We start from the raw sequence: 13,508 nt of genomic DNA on the forward strand, positions 1-13,508 counted from the left end.
TTTGTGCGAGCCTGCACTATCTGTGCCCGGGATAAGACTCCTCGCCAGAAGCCCGCTGGTTTTCTTCATCCTCTGCCTGTCCCCGAACAGCCTTGGTCTCTGATTGGTATGGATTTTATTACTGACTTACCCCCATCCCATGGCAACACTGTTATTTGGGTGGTCGTTGATCGATTCTCCAAAATGGCACATTTCATCCCTCTTCCTGGTCTTCCTTCAGCGCCTCAGTTGGCTAAACAATTTTTTGTACACATTTTTCGTCTTCACGGGTTGCCCACGCAGATCGTCTCGGATAGAGGCGTCCAATTCGTGTCTAAATTCTGGAGGGCTCTCTGTAAACAACTCAAGATTAAATTAAATTTTTCTTCTGCATATCATCCTCAATCCAATGGACAAGTAGAAAGAATTAACCAGGTCTTGGGTGATTATTTACGACATTTTGTTTCCTCCCGCCAGGATGACTGGGCAGATCTTCTTCCATGGGCCGAATTCTCGTATAACTTCAGAGTCTCTGAATCTTCCTCCAAATCCCCATTTTTCGTGGTGTACGGCCGTCACCCTCTTCCCCCCCTCCCTACCCCCTTGCCCTCTGGTCTGCCCGCTGTGGATGAAATTTCTCGTGATCTTTCCATCATATGGAGAGAGACCCAAAATTCTCTCTTACAGGCTTCATCTCGCATGAAGAAGTTCGCGGATAAGAAAAGAAGAGCTCCTCCCATTTTTTCCCCTGGAGACAAGGTATGGCTCTCCGCTAAATATGTCCGCTTCCGTGTCCCTAGCTATAAGTTGGGACCACGCTATCTTGGTCCTTTCAAAATTTTGTGCCAGATTAATCCTGTCTCTTACAAACTTCTTCTTCCTCCTTCTCTTCGTATTCCTAATGCCTTTCACGTTTCTCTTCTTAAACCACTTATCATTAACCGTTTCTCTCCCAAATCTGTTCCTCCCACTCCTGTTTCCGGCTCCTCGGACATCTTCTCCGTCAAAGAGATTCTGGCATCTAAAAAGGTCAGAGGGAAAACCTTTTTTTTAGTGGATTGGGAGGGTTGTGGTCCAGAAGAGAGATCCTGGGAACCTGAGGACAACATCCTAGACAAAAGTCTGCTCCTCAGGTTCTCAGGCTCTAAGAAGAGGGGGAGACCCAAGGGGGGGGGTACTGTTACGCCAAGCGCTCCGGGTCCCCGCTCCTCCCCGGAGCGCTCGCTACACTCTCCTCACTGCAGCGCTCCGGTCAGATCCACTGACCCGGGGCGCTGCGATACCGCCTCCAGCCGGGATGCGATTCGCGATGCGGGTAGCGCCCGCTCGCGATGCGCACCCCGGCTCCCGTACCTGACTCGCTCTCCGTCAGTCCTGTCCCGGCGCGCGCGGCCCCGCTCCCTAGGGCGCGCGCGCGCCGGGTCTTTGCGATTTAAAGGGCCACTGCGCCGCTGATTGGCGCAGTGGTTCCAATTAGTGTTATCACCTGTGCACTTCCCTATATCACCTCACTTCCCCTGCACTTCCTTGCCGGATCTTGTTGCCATCGTGCCAGTGAAAGCGTTTCCTTGTATGTTCCTAGCCTGTGTTCCAGACCTCCTGCCGTTGCCCCTGACTACGATCCTTGCTGCCTGCCCCGACCTTCTGCTACGTCCGACCTTGCTTCTGTCTACTCCCTTGTACCGCGCCTATCTTCAGCAGCCAGAGAGGTTGAGCCGTTGCTAGTGGATACGACCTGGTCACTACCGCCGCAGCAAGACCATCCCGCTTTGCGGCGGGCTCTGGTGAAAACCAGTAGTGACTTAGAACCGATCCACTAGCACGGTCCACGCCAATCCCTCTCTGGCACAGAGGATCCACTACCTGCCAGCCGGCATCGTGACAGTGTGGGAGATCAGGACCCAGTCGAGGCAGTTCCTTGACAAACGGGTTCTGTTGACCCACTTCCAGAAGCCTCTGGCGCTCAGGGACTGCCCAGGTCGGGATCTGAGGGAGGGGTTGTATCTTTTAAACATGAAAAGGATCCCCCAGAAGTTTTGGGACTTGGCCTGGCGCTGCTTTCAGGGGAAGCTATGTGTAAAGGACAACCTGAAGTACAGGAACTCTGATGACCGTGGATGTCCCCGAGAAGAGTGCGGGGACACGCTGGAAAGCATGGACCACTTCCTGCTTCATTGTCCCTTTAACATAGGGGTCTACAACAGGGTGGGCGCTTCCATCGGCTGGAGTCAACTTGCCGGCCTTGCCTATCCGGAGTGGGCTTATGGGGCATTCAGGAACCTGGGTGGCCGAGATCGGGGCACTTTATTTTTAGTCAGTTTAGTGGTTAGGTACTATACGTGGAACGCACGGTGCTTAGTGTCGACCCAACAGAAAATCCTCTCCGAGGTGGAGGTCTGTAGGAACATCACCGGTGACCTCGGGAAGATCAGGTCTTTGGAGTATGGCAGTCTTGGTACCAGTAGGGCTTCTCTCCTGTGGAGAGGTTTCTCATTTCATGTGCCCTAGGTACTAAACCTTTTGGGTAGAGTACCTTTTATTTTTGGTTAGGGGCAGTGTTATAGGGGTAGAGATAGGGTGAGGGTAGGGTCAGATTTATTGTAGGGATAGAATTAGGGAGAATTGTAGGGGGAGTTAGGGAAAGAGTATAAAATGATTTATGTATCAGGTCTGCCATCCTTCTCCCTGGTGGTGGGCTGATGCATGTGCACATTAGCTTTTTGTTTTGTTTTCAATTTACATGGTATGAAGGGCTTACAGGCAACCAAACTTGGGCCTAAAGGGGGTGGTGGTTCAGAATGTATAAGTTTGTATATAAGTTGGTTGGGAGGAGTGTTAGGTGGGGAGGGTGTATTTGTGGGTGGTGGTTTTGTGGTGTTTTGGGGTCCTGACATGGGTCAGTTAAGGACTGGACTTTGAGAACTGTATGGACGGTATGGACTCTGACCCATGTACAGGAGGGGTGGTGTGGGTGAGGGGACAGTTTTAGTGTAGGTGTTTTCCGTTGTTTTCTGTAGTATATTTTTGTGTATTTTCAGTAAGTTTTGTATATATTGGGTTTTGTATTTATATTGTTTTATATTATATAGTGTATAGTGCAGTCGGGCCAGTAGTTAAGTAGTGTCATATGTGTTTATGTGTATATATATGTGTGCGTTTATGTGTATATACATGTGTATGTATATATGTATATGTATGTATATATGTATGTATATGTATGTGTATGTGTATGCTTGCGTATATGCATGTATACATGTTTGTGTATAAAATTTTATATTTTATTTTTTCCTCCTTGGGGGGGCTGCTCCCCTCCGGTGTCTCTGCTATCCTCGCCTCCGGCTTCGCGGTCTCGCTTTTCGGCGGTGTTGTCCTTTTCTTCGGTTGTGGCTTGCTCTTTTTGGGTCCGGCTCTCGCCGGTTTCTGGGCCGCGCGCGGATCCTCTCTGGCCGTCCTCGGCTCCTTGCAGTGCTGGGCGTGCTTCGCGGGCCTTGCGGCCGTGCGGGGGCGGTGTGTGGGGCTGGGCTCTTTGGGCCCTCTCTCCGGCCGCATCTCCGCGCTGCTTTTCCCTGCCCTTCTTTCACCGGTGGATCTCTGGCTGGGAGGCAGAGTGTTATTTATTAGCAAGTTGTGCTGAATTTTTTTTTTTTTTTTTATTTATTTATTTATTTTTTTTCTTTTCCCCTGGGTAAGGGTCATTTTTGAGTTACAGCCAAGTTGTGCTACCTTTATGTTCCTTTTCTTTTGTTTTATAGCCAAGTCGTGCTTATTTTATGTTTTATATATTGTCACGATTCGGCTTACGGGTTGTGGATCCGCTGTGTCAGCGAGGGATTGGCGTGGACCGTGCTAGTGGACCGGTTCTAAGAGGCTACTGGTTTTCACCAGAGCCCGCCGCAAAGCGGGATGGTCTTGCTGCGGCAGTAGCAACCAGGTCGTATCCACTAGCAACGGCTCAACCTCACTGACTGCTGAGAAGGCGTGGGACAGAAGGACAAGGCAGAGGCAAGGTCAGACGTAGCAGAAGGTCGGGGGCAGGCGGCAAGGTTCGTAGTCAGGATGGATAGCAGAAGTTCAGGTACACAGGCTTTGGACACACTAAACGCTTTCACTGGCACAAGGCAACAAGATCCGGCAAGGGAGTGCATGGGAGGAGATCAGATATAGCCAGGGAGCAGGTGGAAGCCAATTAAGCTAATTGGGCCAGGCACCAATCATTGGTGCACTGGCCCTTTAAGTCTCAGAGAGCTGGCGCGCGCGCGCCCTAGAGAGCGGAGCCGCGCGCGCCAGCACATGACAGCAGGGGACCGGGACGGGTAAGTGACCTGGGATGCGATTCGCGAGCGGGCGCGTCCCGCTGTGCGAATCGCATCCCCGACGGCCATGACAGTGCAGCGCTCCCGGTCAGCGGGACTGACCGGGGAGCTGCAGGGAGAAAGACGCCGTGAGCGCTCCGGGGAGGAGCGGGGACCCGGAGCGCTAGGCGTAACAGTACCCCCCCCCCTTAGGTCTCCCCTTTTTTTTGTCCGGTGACTGCCTCCCCTGGGATGAGGACAGCGGGAAAGAATGGATGGTTTCCTCAATGGCAGGCAGTACAGCAGGAGTAGGAATGGGGAGGGAGGGCAGAGGGTGAAGCTTGGCACGGGGCAGGGAGACACAAGGACGGGAACCATGAGGAGGCACAGAGGCTTGCCTGACGGGACTGGGAGGGGGGGAGAGGCACTTCCTGTGGCAGGCAGAGTCCCAGTACTTGATCTCCCCGGTGGTCCAATCAAGGGTGGGCGAATGAAGCCGGAGCCATGGCAGACCGAGGAGGACCTCAGAGGTACAGCCGGGGAGAACGAAGAGCTCAATCCTCTCGAGGTGGGGTCCAATAGACATGAGGAGGGGTTCTGTGCGGTAACGCACGGTGCAGTCCAATCTGGCTCCGTTGACCGCGGAAATGTAGAGCGGCTTGACGAGACGGGTCACCGGGATGCTGAATTTATTCACAAAGGACTCCAATATAAAATTTCCAGAGGCACCAGAGTCCAAGCAGGCCACGGCTGAGAGGGAGGAGTTGGCTGAAGAAGAGATCCGCACGGGCACCGTGAGACGTGGAGAAGCAGACTTAGAGCCAAGAGACGCCACACCCACGTGAGCTGGGTGCGTGCGTGCGTTTCCCAGGCGTGGAGGACGGATAGGGCAATCCACCAAGAAATGCTCGGTACTGGCACAGTACAGACAGAGATTTTCTTCTCTACGGCGATTCCTTTCTTCCTGGGTCAGGCGAGACCGATCCACTTGCATGGCCTCCTCGGCGGGAGGCCCAGGCGTAGACTGCAAAGGATGCTGTGGGAGAGGTGCCCAGAGATCTAAGTCTTTTTCCTGGCGGAGCTCTTGGTGTCGCTCAGAAAAACGCATGTCAATGCGGGTAGCCAAATGGATGAGTTCTTGGAGGTTGGGAGGAATCTCTCGTGCGGCCAGCACATCCTTGATGCGACTGGATAGGCCTTTTTTAAAGGTCGCGCAGAGAGCCTCGTTATTCCATGATAACTCGGAAGCAAGAGTACGAAATTGGATGGCGTACTCGCCCACTGAAGAATTACCCTGGACCAGGTTCAACAGGGCAGTCTCGGCAGAAGAAGCTCGGGCTGGCTCCTCGAAGACACTCCGGAGTTCAGCGAAGAAGGCCTGGACTGTGGCTGTGGCAGGATCATTGTGGTCCCAGAGCGGTGTGGCCCAAGACAAGGCCTTTCCTGAAAGAAGGCTTACTACGAACGCCACCTTAGACCGTTCTGAAGGAAACAAGTCCGACAACATCTCCATATGCAGGGAACACTGAGACAAAAATCCACGGCAGAGTTTAGAGTCCCCATCAAATTTGTCCGGCAGGGACAAGCGGAGGTTAGGAGCGGCCACTCGCTGCGGAGGAGGTGCAGGAGCTGGCGGAGGAGATGGTTGCTGCTGTAGTAGAGGCAGAAGTTGCTGTAACATGGCGGTCAACTGCGACAGCTGCTGTCCTTGTTGGGCAATCTGCTGCGATTGCTGAGCGACCACCGTGGGAAGATCAGCGAGACTTGGCAGCGGCACCTCAGCAGGATCCATGGCCGGATCTACTGTCACGATTCGGCTTACGGGTTGTGGATCCGCTGTGTCAGCGAGGGATTGGCGTGGACCGTGCTAGTGGACCGGTTCTAAGAGGCTACTGGTTTTCACCAGAGCCCGCCGCAAAGCGGGATGGTCTTGCTGCGGCAGTAGCAACCAGGTCGTATCCACTAGCAACGGCTCAACCTCACTGACTGCTGAGAAGGCGTGGGACAGAAGGACAAGGCAGAGGCAAGGTCAGACGTAGCAGAAGGTCGGGGGCAGGCGGCAAGGTTCGTAGTCAGGATGGATAGCAGAAGTTCAGGTACACAGGCTTTGGACACACTAAACGCTTTCACTGGCACAAGGCAACAAGATCCGGCAAGGGAGTGCATGGGAGGAGATCAGATATAGCCAGGGAGCAGGTGGAAGCCAATTAAGCTAATTGGGCCAGGCACCAATCATTGGTGCACTGGCCCTTTAAGTCTCAGAGAGCTGGCGCGCGCGCGCGCCCTAGAGAGCGGAGCCGCGCGCGCCAGCACATGACAGCAGGGGACCGGGACGGGTAAGTGACCTGGGATGCGATTCGCGAGCGGGCGCGTCCCGCTGTGCGAATCGCATCCCCGACGGCCATGACAGTGCAGCGCTCCCGGTCAGCGGGACTGACCGGGGAGCTGCAGGGAGAAAGACGCCGTGAGCGCTCCGGGGAGGAGCGGGGACCCGGAGAGCTAGGCGTAACATATATTTTTATAAGCCAAGTTGGGCTATTTTTATGTTCTTTTTGGAATGCGTGTTTGAGTGTGATATTTTGTTTTTTGGTATGTGAAAAAAGTAAAAGTATATTTTAGTAAATTTGGGCTGGCCGGTTAGGCAGATTTTGTTTTTGTAATTTTATTTATGTTATGTTTGTTATAGCTGGTTAAGCTTGTTTTTGTTTTATGTTTTGTATCAGATTTGTTTTTCATTTTTATAATAAAAAGAGTTACAGCTCCCAGCAGATCTCTATTACTTTTATATGGAAGGATTTGCTTTATCTATATTAGTATCTACTTATCTTTCTTTAATCTTCACTTTTTCCTATTTTTGCATGACATTTTTGGTGGCTTCAGAACCAATTACCAGGTTTCCATAGAGTTACGGTCCAAACATACAATGGTCGTCCTGGAACCAATTACTTTTGTAACTTGAGGGACCACTGTGTCCAACTCCCCTTGTGAGGAGGGTATGAATACATTTTGGTGTGTGTGGATCTCTTTTCAGGTTGGCTTAAAGGGGTAGTCCAGTGGTGAAAAACGTATCCCCTATCCTAAGGATAGGGGATAAGTTTGAGATCGCGGGGGGTCCGACCGCTGGGGCCCCCTGCGATCTCTCTGTACGGGGCCCCGGCTCTCCGCCCAGATAGCGGGTGTCGACCCCGGCACGAAGCGGCGGCCGACACGCCCCCTCAATACATCTCAATGGCAGAGCCGGAGATTGCCGAAGGCAGCGCTTCGGCTCTGCCATAGAGTTGTATTGAGGGGACGTGTCGGCCGCCGACTCGTGCGGAGGTCGACACGCCCCCTTCCCGTGGGCTGTCGGGGCTCCGTACAGGAGATCGCAGGGGGCCCCAGCGGTCGGACCCCCCCCAATCTGCAACTTGTCCCCTATCCTTAGGATAGGGGATAAGTTGCTCACCACTGAGTCACCACTGGACTACTCCTTTAAGGCCCATCTGGGTCGAAATTCTAATGCAAAGGTGACAGCATGGAAAAATTTGGTAATTAGGGCAAATTGGTTTTATTGAAAGATAAAAGACCATCGGCATTACAAGCTAGTAAGACCGGCAAAAATACAGGAACATACAAGGGCAGCAGTCAGGGTGAGGGAGACATCACATACAGTCAGGATCGAGCTGATAAAAGGAACAATAACACAGAACACGCACCCTGAGGTGCCAGAAAACAGAAAAGTAGTCCCAATTGCCCCCCCCCACCTCTTACGCCTGCACTGATTAAGCACTATTTAGAAATGAATTTAAAAGAAAAAGCAAGTAATAAAAAGGGAATGGGAATGCTGCCGCCGAACGAACTGCCTCATGTCAGCACAATCACATAAGACAGGAACATATCTAGGAACCAACATTCACCATATGTGGATCAGATAAACCACGCACTGACTCTGGGGATTCAGGGGGGAGGAACACCAGGCGCCCCACACTCCCTCAAATTTAGCATTTCCTGTTTTATACACCATCTTAGAGAATGGGATAATAGAATTTACCAGCTTCTTTCATTTGCCGAGCTTCCAAATGTGAAGCAAGTGTCCTATCCATCCATATACTGAAGGCATCGTTAGGCGGTGAGCTGACCCCAGATTGTTTCATAGATTTTCTATGTCTTTCTTTTGCAATATGTAAAAGAGTGTCCGACTCAATCCACATACAACAAAACCCCAGAAGGTGCCCGGATAACTCGGAATATATCAACAACTTTAGGGGAAAACCACTAAAGGGGTACCCTAAACTAAGAACCTTCCCTTTAAAATGTAACTTTTATTGGTCACTATTATAATATCAAAAGAAATCAAAAACCAAATGAAATGTTCACCACTAGGTGTCAGAACCACACCACTGTTATAATTACAGCTCCAGTTTAGCTCCGTATCAGTGTGCTGGAAATATGATAAACTCAGAAGGAATGTGCGCTTATTCTGTATGGCCGTTCAGGAGCTCTCAATATATTTAGTAATCAGAAGCTAAATGTAAGAGCTGCAATTAAAACTCCCATGTATCCAGTTCAATGATGTTTCGTCGGCTCCCCAGCTTTATCAAAGGACTGATAGCTAATGGCCTGACTCACTCCCAAACCTCCAACATTGAGAAGATTCTCTAATACCATGTGACAAAAGGAGAGGAGGAGTCCCATACCCTCGACAACATATCTTATATGAACTTTCCTGTATACGAATACAGGGGGAGCAGCCACGTGAGCGCTAGAGATAAATCCGCACTGTTCTTCAGAGAGTTGGATATTCAGCTCCTCTTCTCGTATAAGACGCATTTTGGTTACTATTAGGAGCAGAAGAAATCAGATAAGAATAAAACTTAGATAGTATTATTTAGGGAATAAATACAATCTCTCTAACCAATTTCAGGGACGTATGTTAGTATAACGCTTAAAACATTGGAGAGTAAAGATAAATTTACTTATAAAACCCCAGAAAGCCTGAGATTCCTCTATGGCCAAAGTCTTAGTAGAAGAATATAAATCTCGTAACGTAAAAGAATGTAAACGTTCCCACAAAGGGGAAGAGGGAAAATGTGTTTAGTAATAACCATAGGGAGTAAAGAAAGTGGGGTTAGGGGAGAAGGGAAATCAGAATCAGTCGTAGAGCAGTCTCGTAATACCGACAAAGTTATATATAAAAGAGGAAAGAACTAGAGAGGCCAAGGAGGAGTGCGGGGGCCACAAAATGGGCCCTATAGAAGGAGGGACTGAGGAGAATTCCATATCCACATGAGGAGGAATATAAAGGGGAGGATGAGAAAAAGAAGAGCGAACGAGCTCTAATAATCCAGAGGAAGGAAAAGCTTTATAATAAGTGTGTAAATCCGGAAACACAAAACCGCCGTCTAATGTCTTCAGGGTGAGCGTCTATACGGGACAGGTGGTCTCTTCTGAATCATAACAAAATTACTAAATAACCATCGGATAGAAGAGAAATAACAATTCCGTACTATGATAGGGACGGACTGTAAAAATATAAAATATTATTGGTAAATATAAGATTTAAGAACCTTTTCCCTTCCAATCCACGACATATATGGGAATTTACGAGCGTGTAACTGGGTCTTCAATCCGTGTAATAATGGCGCAAAGTGTGAAGTAAAGAGATCTTGTACCAGATGTGATCAGATCTCTAGGGATTTTATACCCCGGGGAGGACAAAGAAAAGGAAAAGAATTACACCGATGTTTACTGAACCCGGGGGACGCTGAGATATTGACGACTTCTCATATAGAAAAATGGATTTTATGATCTAAGACCGAAAATAGACGTCAAGACGGGAAACGCTGGTCTAGGGTTTGTGATAAATAAAAGTATCTGCAGCGTCTTATGTTCAGAAGAGACGATCTTCAAGGGAGACGCGCGGATCCTGTCTGATGCCTTGAATTAAAGTCTCTATAATCATAATGAGAAGGGGGCGGGGACAACACTGACGCGTTACATTCCCTATATACAACGTCAGGGACAATATTACATTTATTATAAGTCAAAAAAATAAAGGGAACACTTAAACAACACAATGTAACTCCTAGTCAATGACACTTCTGTGAAATCACACTGTCCACTCAGGAAGCAACACTGATTGACAATTAATTTCACATGCTGTTGTGCAAATGGAACAGACAACAGGTGGAAATTATAGGCAATTAGCACCCCCAATAAAGGAGTGGTTCTGCAGGTGGTGACCACAGACCACTTTTCAGTTCATATGCTTCCTGGCTGATGTTTTGGTCACTTTTGAATGCTGGCAGTGCTTTCTCTCTAGTGGTAGCATGAGACGGAGTCTACAACCCACACAAGTGGCTCAGGTATTGCAGCTCATCCAGGATGGCACATCATTGCGAACTGTAGCAAGAAGGTTTGCTGTGTCTGTCAGTGTAGTGTCCAGAGCATGGAGGCGCTACCAGGAGACAGGCCAGTACATCAGGAGATGTGGAGGAGGACGTAGGAGGGCAACAACCCAGAAGCATGGCCGCTACCTCCGCCTTTGTGCAAGGAGGAGCAGGAGGAGCACTGCCAGAGCCCTGCAAAAAGACCTCCAGCAGGCCACAAATGTGCATGTGTCCACTCAATCGGTCAGAAACAGATACATAAGGGTGGTATGAGGGCCTGACGTCCACAGGTGGGGGTTATGCTTACAGCCCAACACCGTGCAGGATGTTTGGCATTTGCCAGAGAACAACAAGATTGGCAAATTCACCACTGGTGCCCTGTGCTCTTCACAGATGAAAGCAGGTTCACACTGAGCACATGTGACAGACGTGGAGAATATTCTGCTGCCTGCAACATCCTCCAGCATGACCGGTTTGGCGGTGGGTCAGTAATGGTGTGGGGTGGCATTTCTTTGGTGGCCGCACAGCCCTCCATGTTCTTGCCAGAGGTAGCCTGACTGCCATTAGGTACCGAGATGAGATCCTCAGACCCCTTGTGAGACCATATGCTGGTGCGGTTGGCCCTGGTTTCCTCCTAATACAAAACAATGCTAGACCTCATGTGGCTGGAGTGTGTCAGCAGTATCTACAAGAGGAAGGCATTGATGCTATGGACTGGCCGCCCGTTCCCCTGAATCCGATTGAGCAGTTGTGGGACGTCTCGCTCCATCCACCACAGACTGTCCAGGAGTGGGTGGATGCTTTAGTCCAGGTCTGGGAGGACATCTCTCAGGAGACCATCCGCCACCTCATCAGGATCATGCCCAGGCGTTGTAGGGAGGTCACACAGGCACGTGGAGGCCACACACACTACTGAGCCTCATTGGGACTTGTATTAAGGACATTACATAAAGTTGGATCAGCCTGTAGTGCGGTTTTCCACTGTGATTTTGAGTGTGACTCCATATCCAGACCTCCATGGGTTGATACATTTGATTTCCATTGATATTTTTTGTGAGATTTTGTTGTCAGCGCATTCAACGATGTAAAGACGAAAGTATTTCATACAATAAGTTCATTCATTCAGATCTAGGATCTGTTATCTTAGTGTTCCCTTTATTTTTTTGAGCAGTATAATATAGAGAACTTCTTAAAAATTGATATCAAGTTTGGAGATGAAGCATATATTGTATAAATATATATAAGTATGTATTATTGTCAACTATCCTATGTACATGGTTAATATATAGATGTGTTATTTGCATTATTTTTTGCTCTGCTTCATGTTCTCCCCTGTGTTAGAACATGAAAATGGCTTCTCTCCTGTGTGAGTTTTTCGATGTACAACAAGGTCTGATTTGCGAGTAAAACATTTGCCACATTCTGAACATAAAAATGGCTTATCCCCTGTGTGAGTTATTAGATGTTTAACAAGAATTGATTTTTGAGCAAAACATTTCCCACATTCTGCGCAAGAAAATGGCTTCTCTCCTGAGTGAGTTTTTCTATGTACAACAAGGTCTGATTTCTGAGCAAAACATTTCCCACATTCTGAACATGAAAATGGCTTTTCTCCTGTGTGAGTTCTTTGATGTAAAACAAGGTCTGATTTCTGAGTAAAACATTTCACACATTCTGAACATGGAAATGGCTTCTCCCCTGTGTGAGTTCTTTGATGTTTAATAAGATCTGATTTCTGAGCAAAACATTTCCCACATTCTGAACATGAAAATGGCTTCTCTCCTGTGTGAGTTCTTTGATGTAAAACAAGGTCTGATTTCTGAGTAAAACATTTCACACATTCTGAACATGGAAATGGCTTCTCCCCTGTGTGAGTTCTTTGATGTTTAACAAGATCTGATTTCTGAGCAAAACATTTCCCACACTCTGAACATGAAAATGGCTTCTCTCCTGTGTGAGTTCTTTGATGTACAACAAGACCTGATTTATAATTAAAACATTTCCCACATTCTGAACATGAAAATGGCTTCTCTCCTGTGTGAGTTCTTTCATGTACAACAAGACATGATTTAAAAGCAAAACATTTTCCACATTCTGAACATGAAAATGGCTTCTCTCCTGTGTGATTTCTTTGATGTACAACAAGGTCTAATTTATAAGTAAAACATTTCCCACATTCTGAACATGAAAATGGCTTCTCTCCTGTGTGAGTTCTTTGATGTACAACAAGGTATGATTTCTGAGTAAAACATTTCCCACATTCTGAACATGGAAATGGCTTCTCTCCTGTGTGAGTTCTTTGATGGCGAACAAGACCTTGTTTCCCAGTAAAACATTTCTCACATTGTGGACATGAAAACGGCTTCTCTCCTTTGTAGCTTCTCTTGTGTCTCACAAGATTTGATTTCTTGGTAAAACACTTTCCACATTCTGAACATGAATATGGCCTTTCCTTTGCACAATCTTTCTGATGTCCAGCGCCCCTTCTGTGACCTTTATTTTGCTGAACATCCTGTGATGACTGAGAAGACAGGACCTGTATATAAGGATGAGATGACAGATCTTGGCTGTGAAGGGCTGAGGGTGTATCTGGGATAATGGAATGTTCTTCATATGTATCTTGTGTGATATCATCATCTGCTTTATAATCTGAAGATATAAGATTCTCCTCTGATCTCCTGGTACAAGAATCTGCAGAGAATATCACAGATTTTATTATCAGTATTAACCCTTTAACAACCCAGGACATTTTTGCATTTCTAAGCAATAGTACTTTGTAAAGATTTACTGCAAAACTGAAGAAAGATAGTTGCTATGATAGCGGAGCAGCCACACAACAGTGGTGTCAAACTGTGGCCCTACAGATGTT

General features: G+C 48.2%; 1 protein-coding gene across 1 annotated transcript in view; it reads right to left on the bottom strand.

The window, feature by feature from the left end:
- LOC130303245 (oocyte zinc finger protein XlCOF7.1-like) overlaps window positions 1-13,112 on the bottom strand; it is a gene marked incomplete at its 5' end in the record, with an annotated part of 65,692 nt that extends 52,580 nt beyond the window's left edge. Inside the window, 2 exons of the mRNA XM_056551768.1 lie at window positions 8,880-9,088; window positions 11,954-13,112. Coding sequence (XP_056407743.1) covers window positions 8,880-9,088; window positions 11,954-13,112 — 1,368 coding nt within the window. The remainder of the gene's footprint in view (window positions 1-8,879; window positions 9,089-11,953) is intronic.
- Between the last annotated feature and the right edge of the window lie 396 nt (window positions 13,113-13,508).

This window comes from Hyla sarda, unplaced genomic scaffold (genome assembly GCF_029499605.1).
Source record: "Hyla sarda isolate aHylSar1 unplaced genomic scaffold, aHylSar1.hap1 scaffold_1202, whole genome shotgun sequence".
NCBI lineage: Eukaryota > Metazoa > Chordata > Amphibia > Anura > Hylidae > Hyla > Hyla sarda.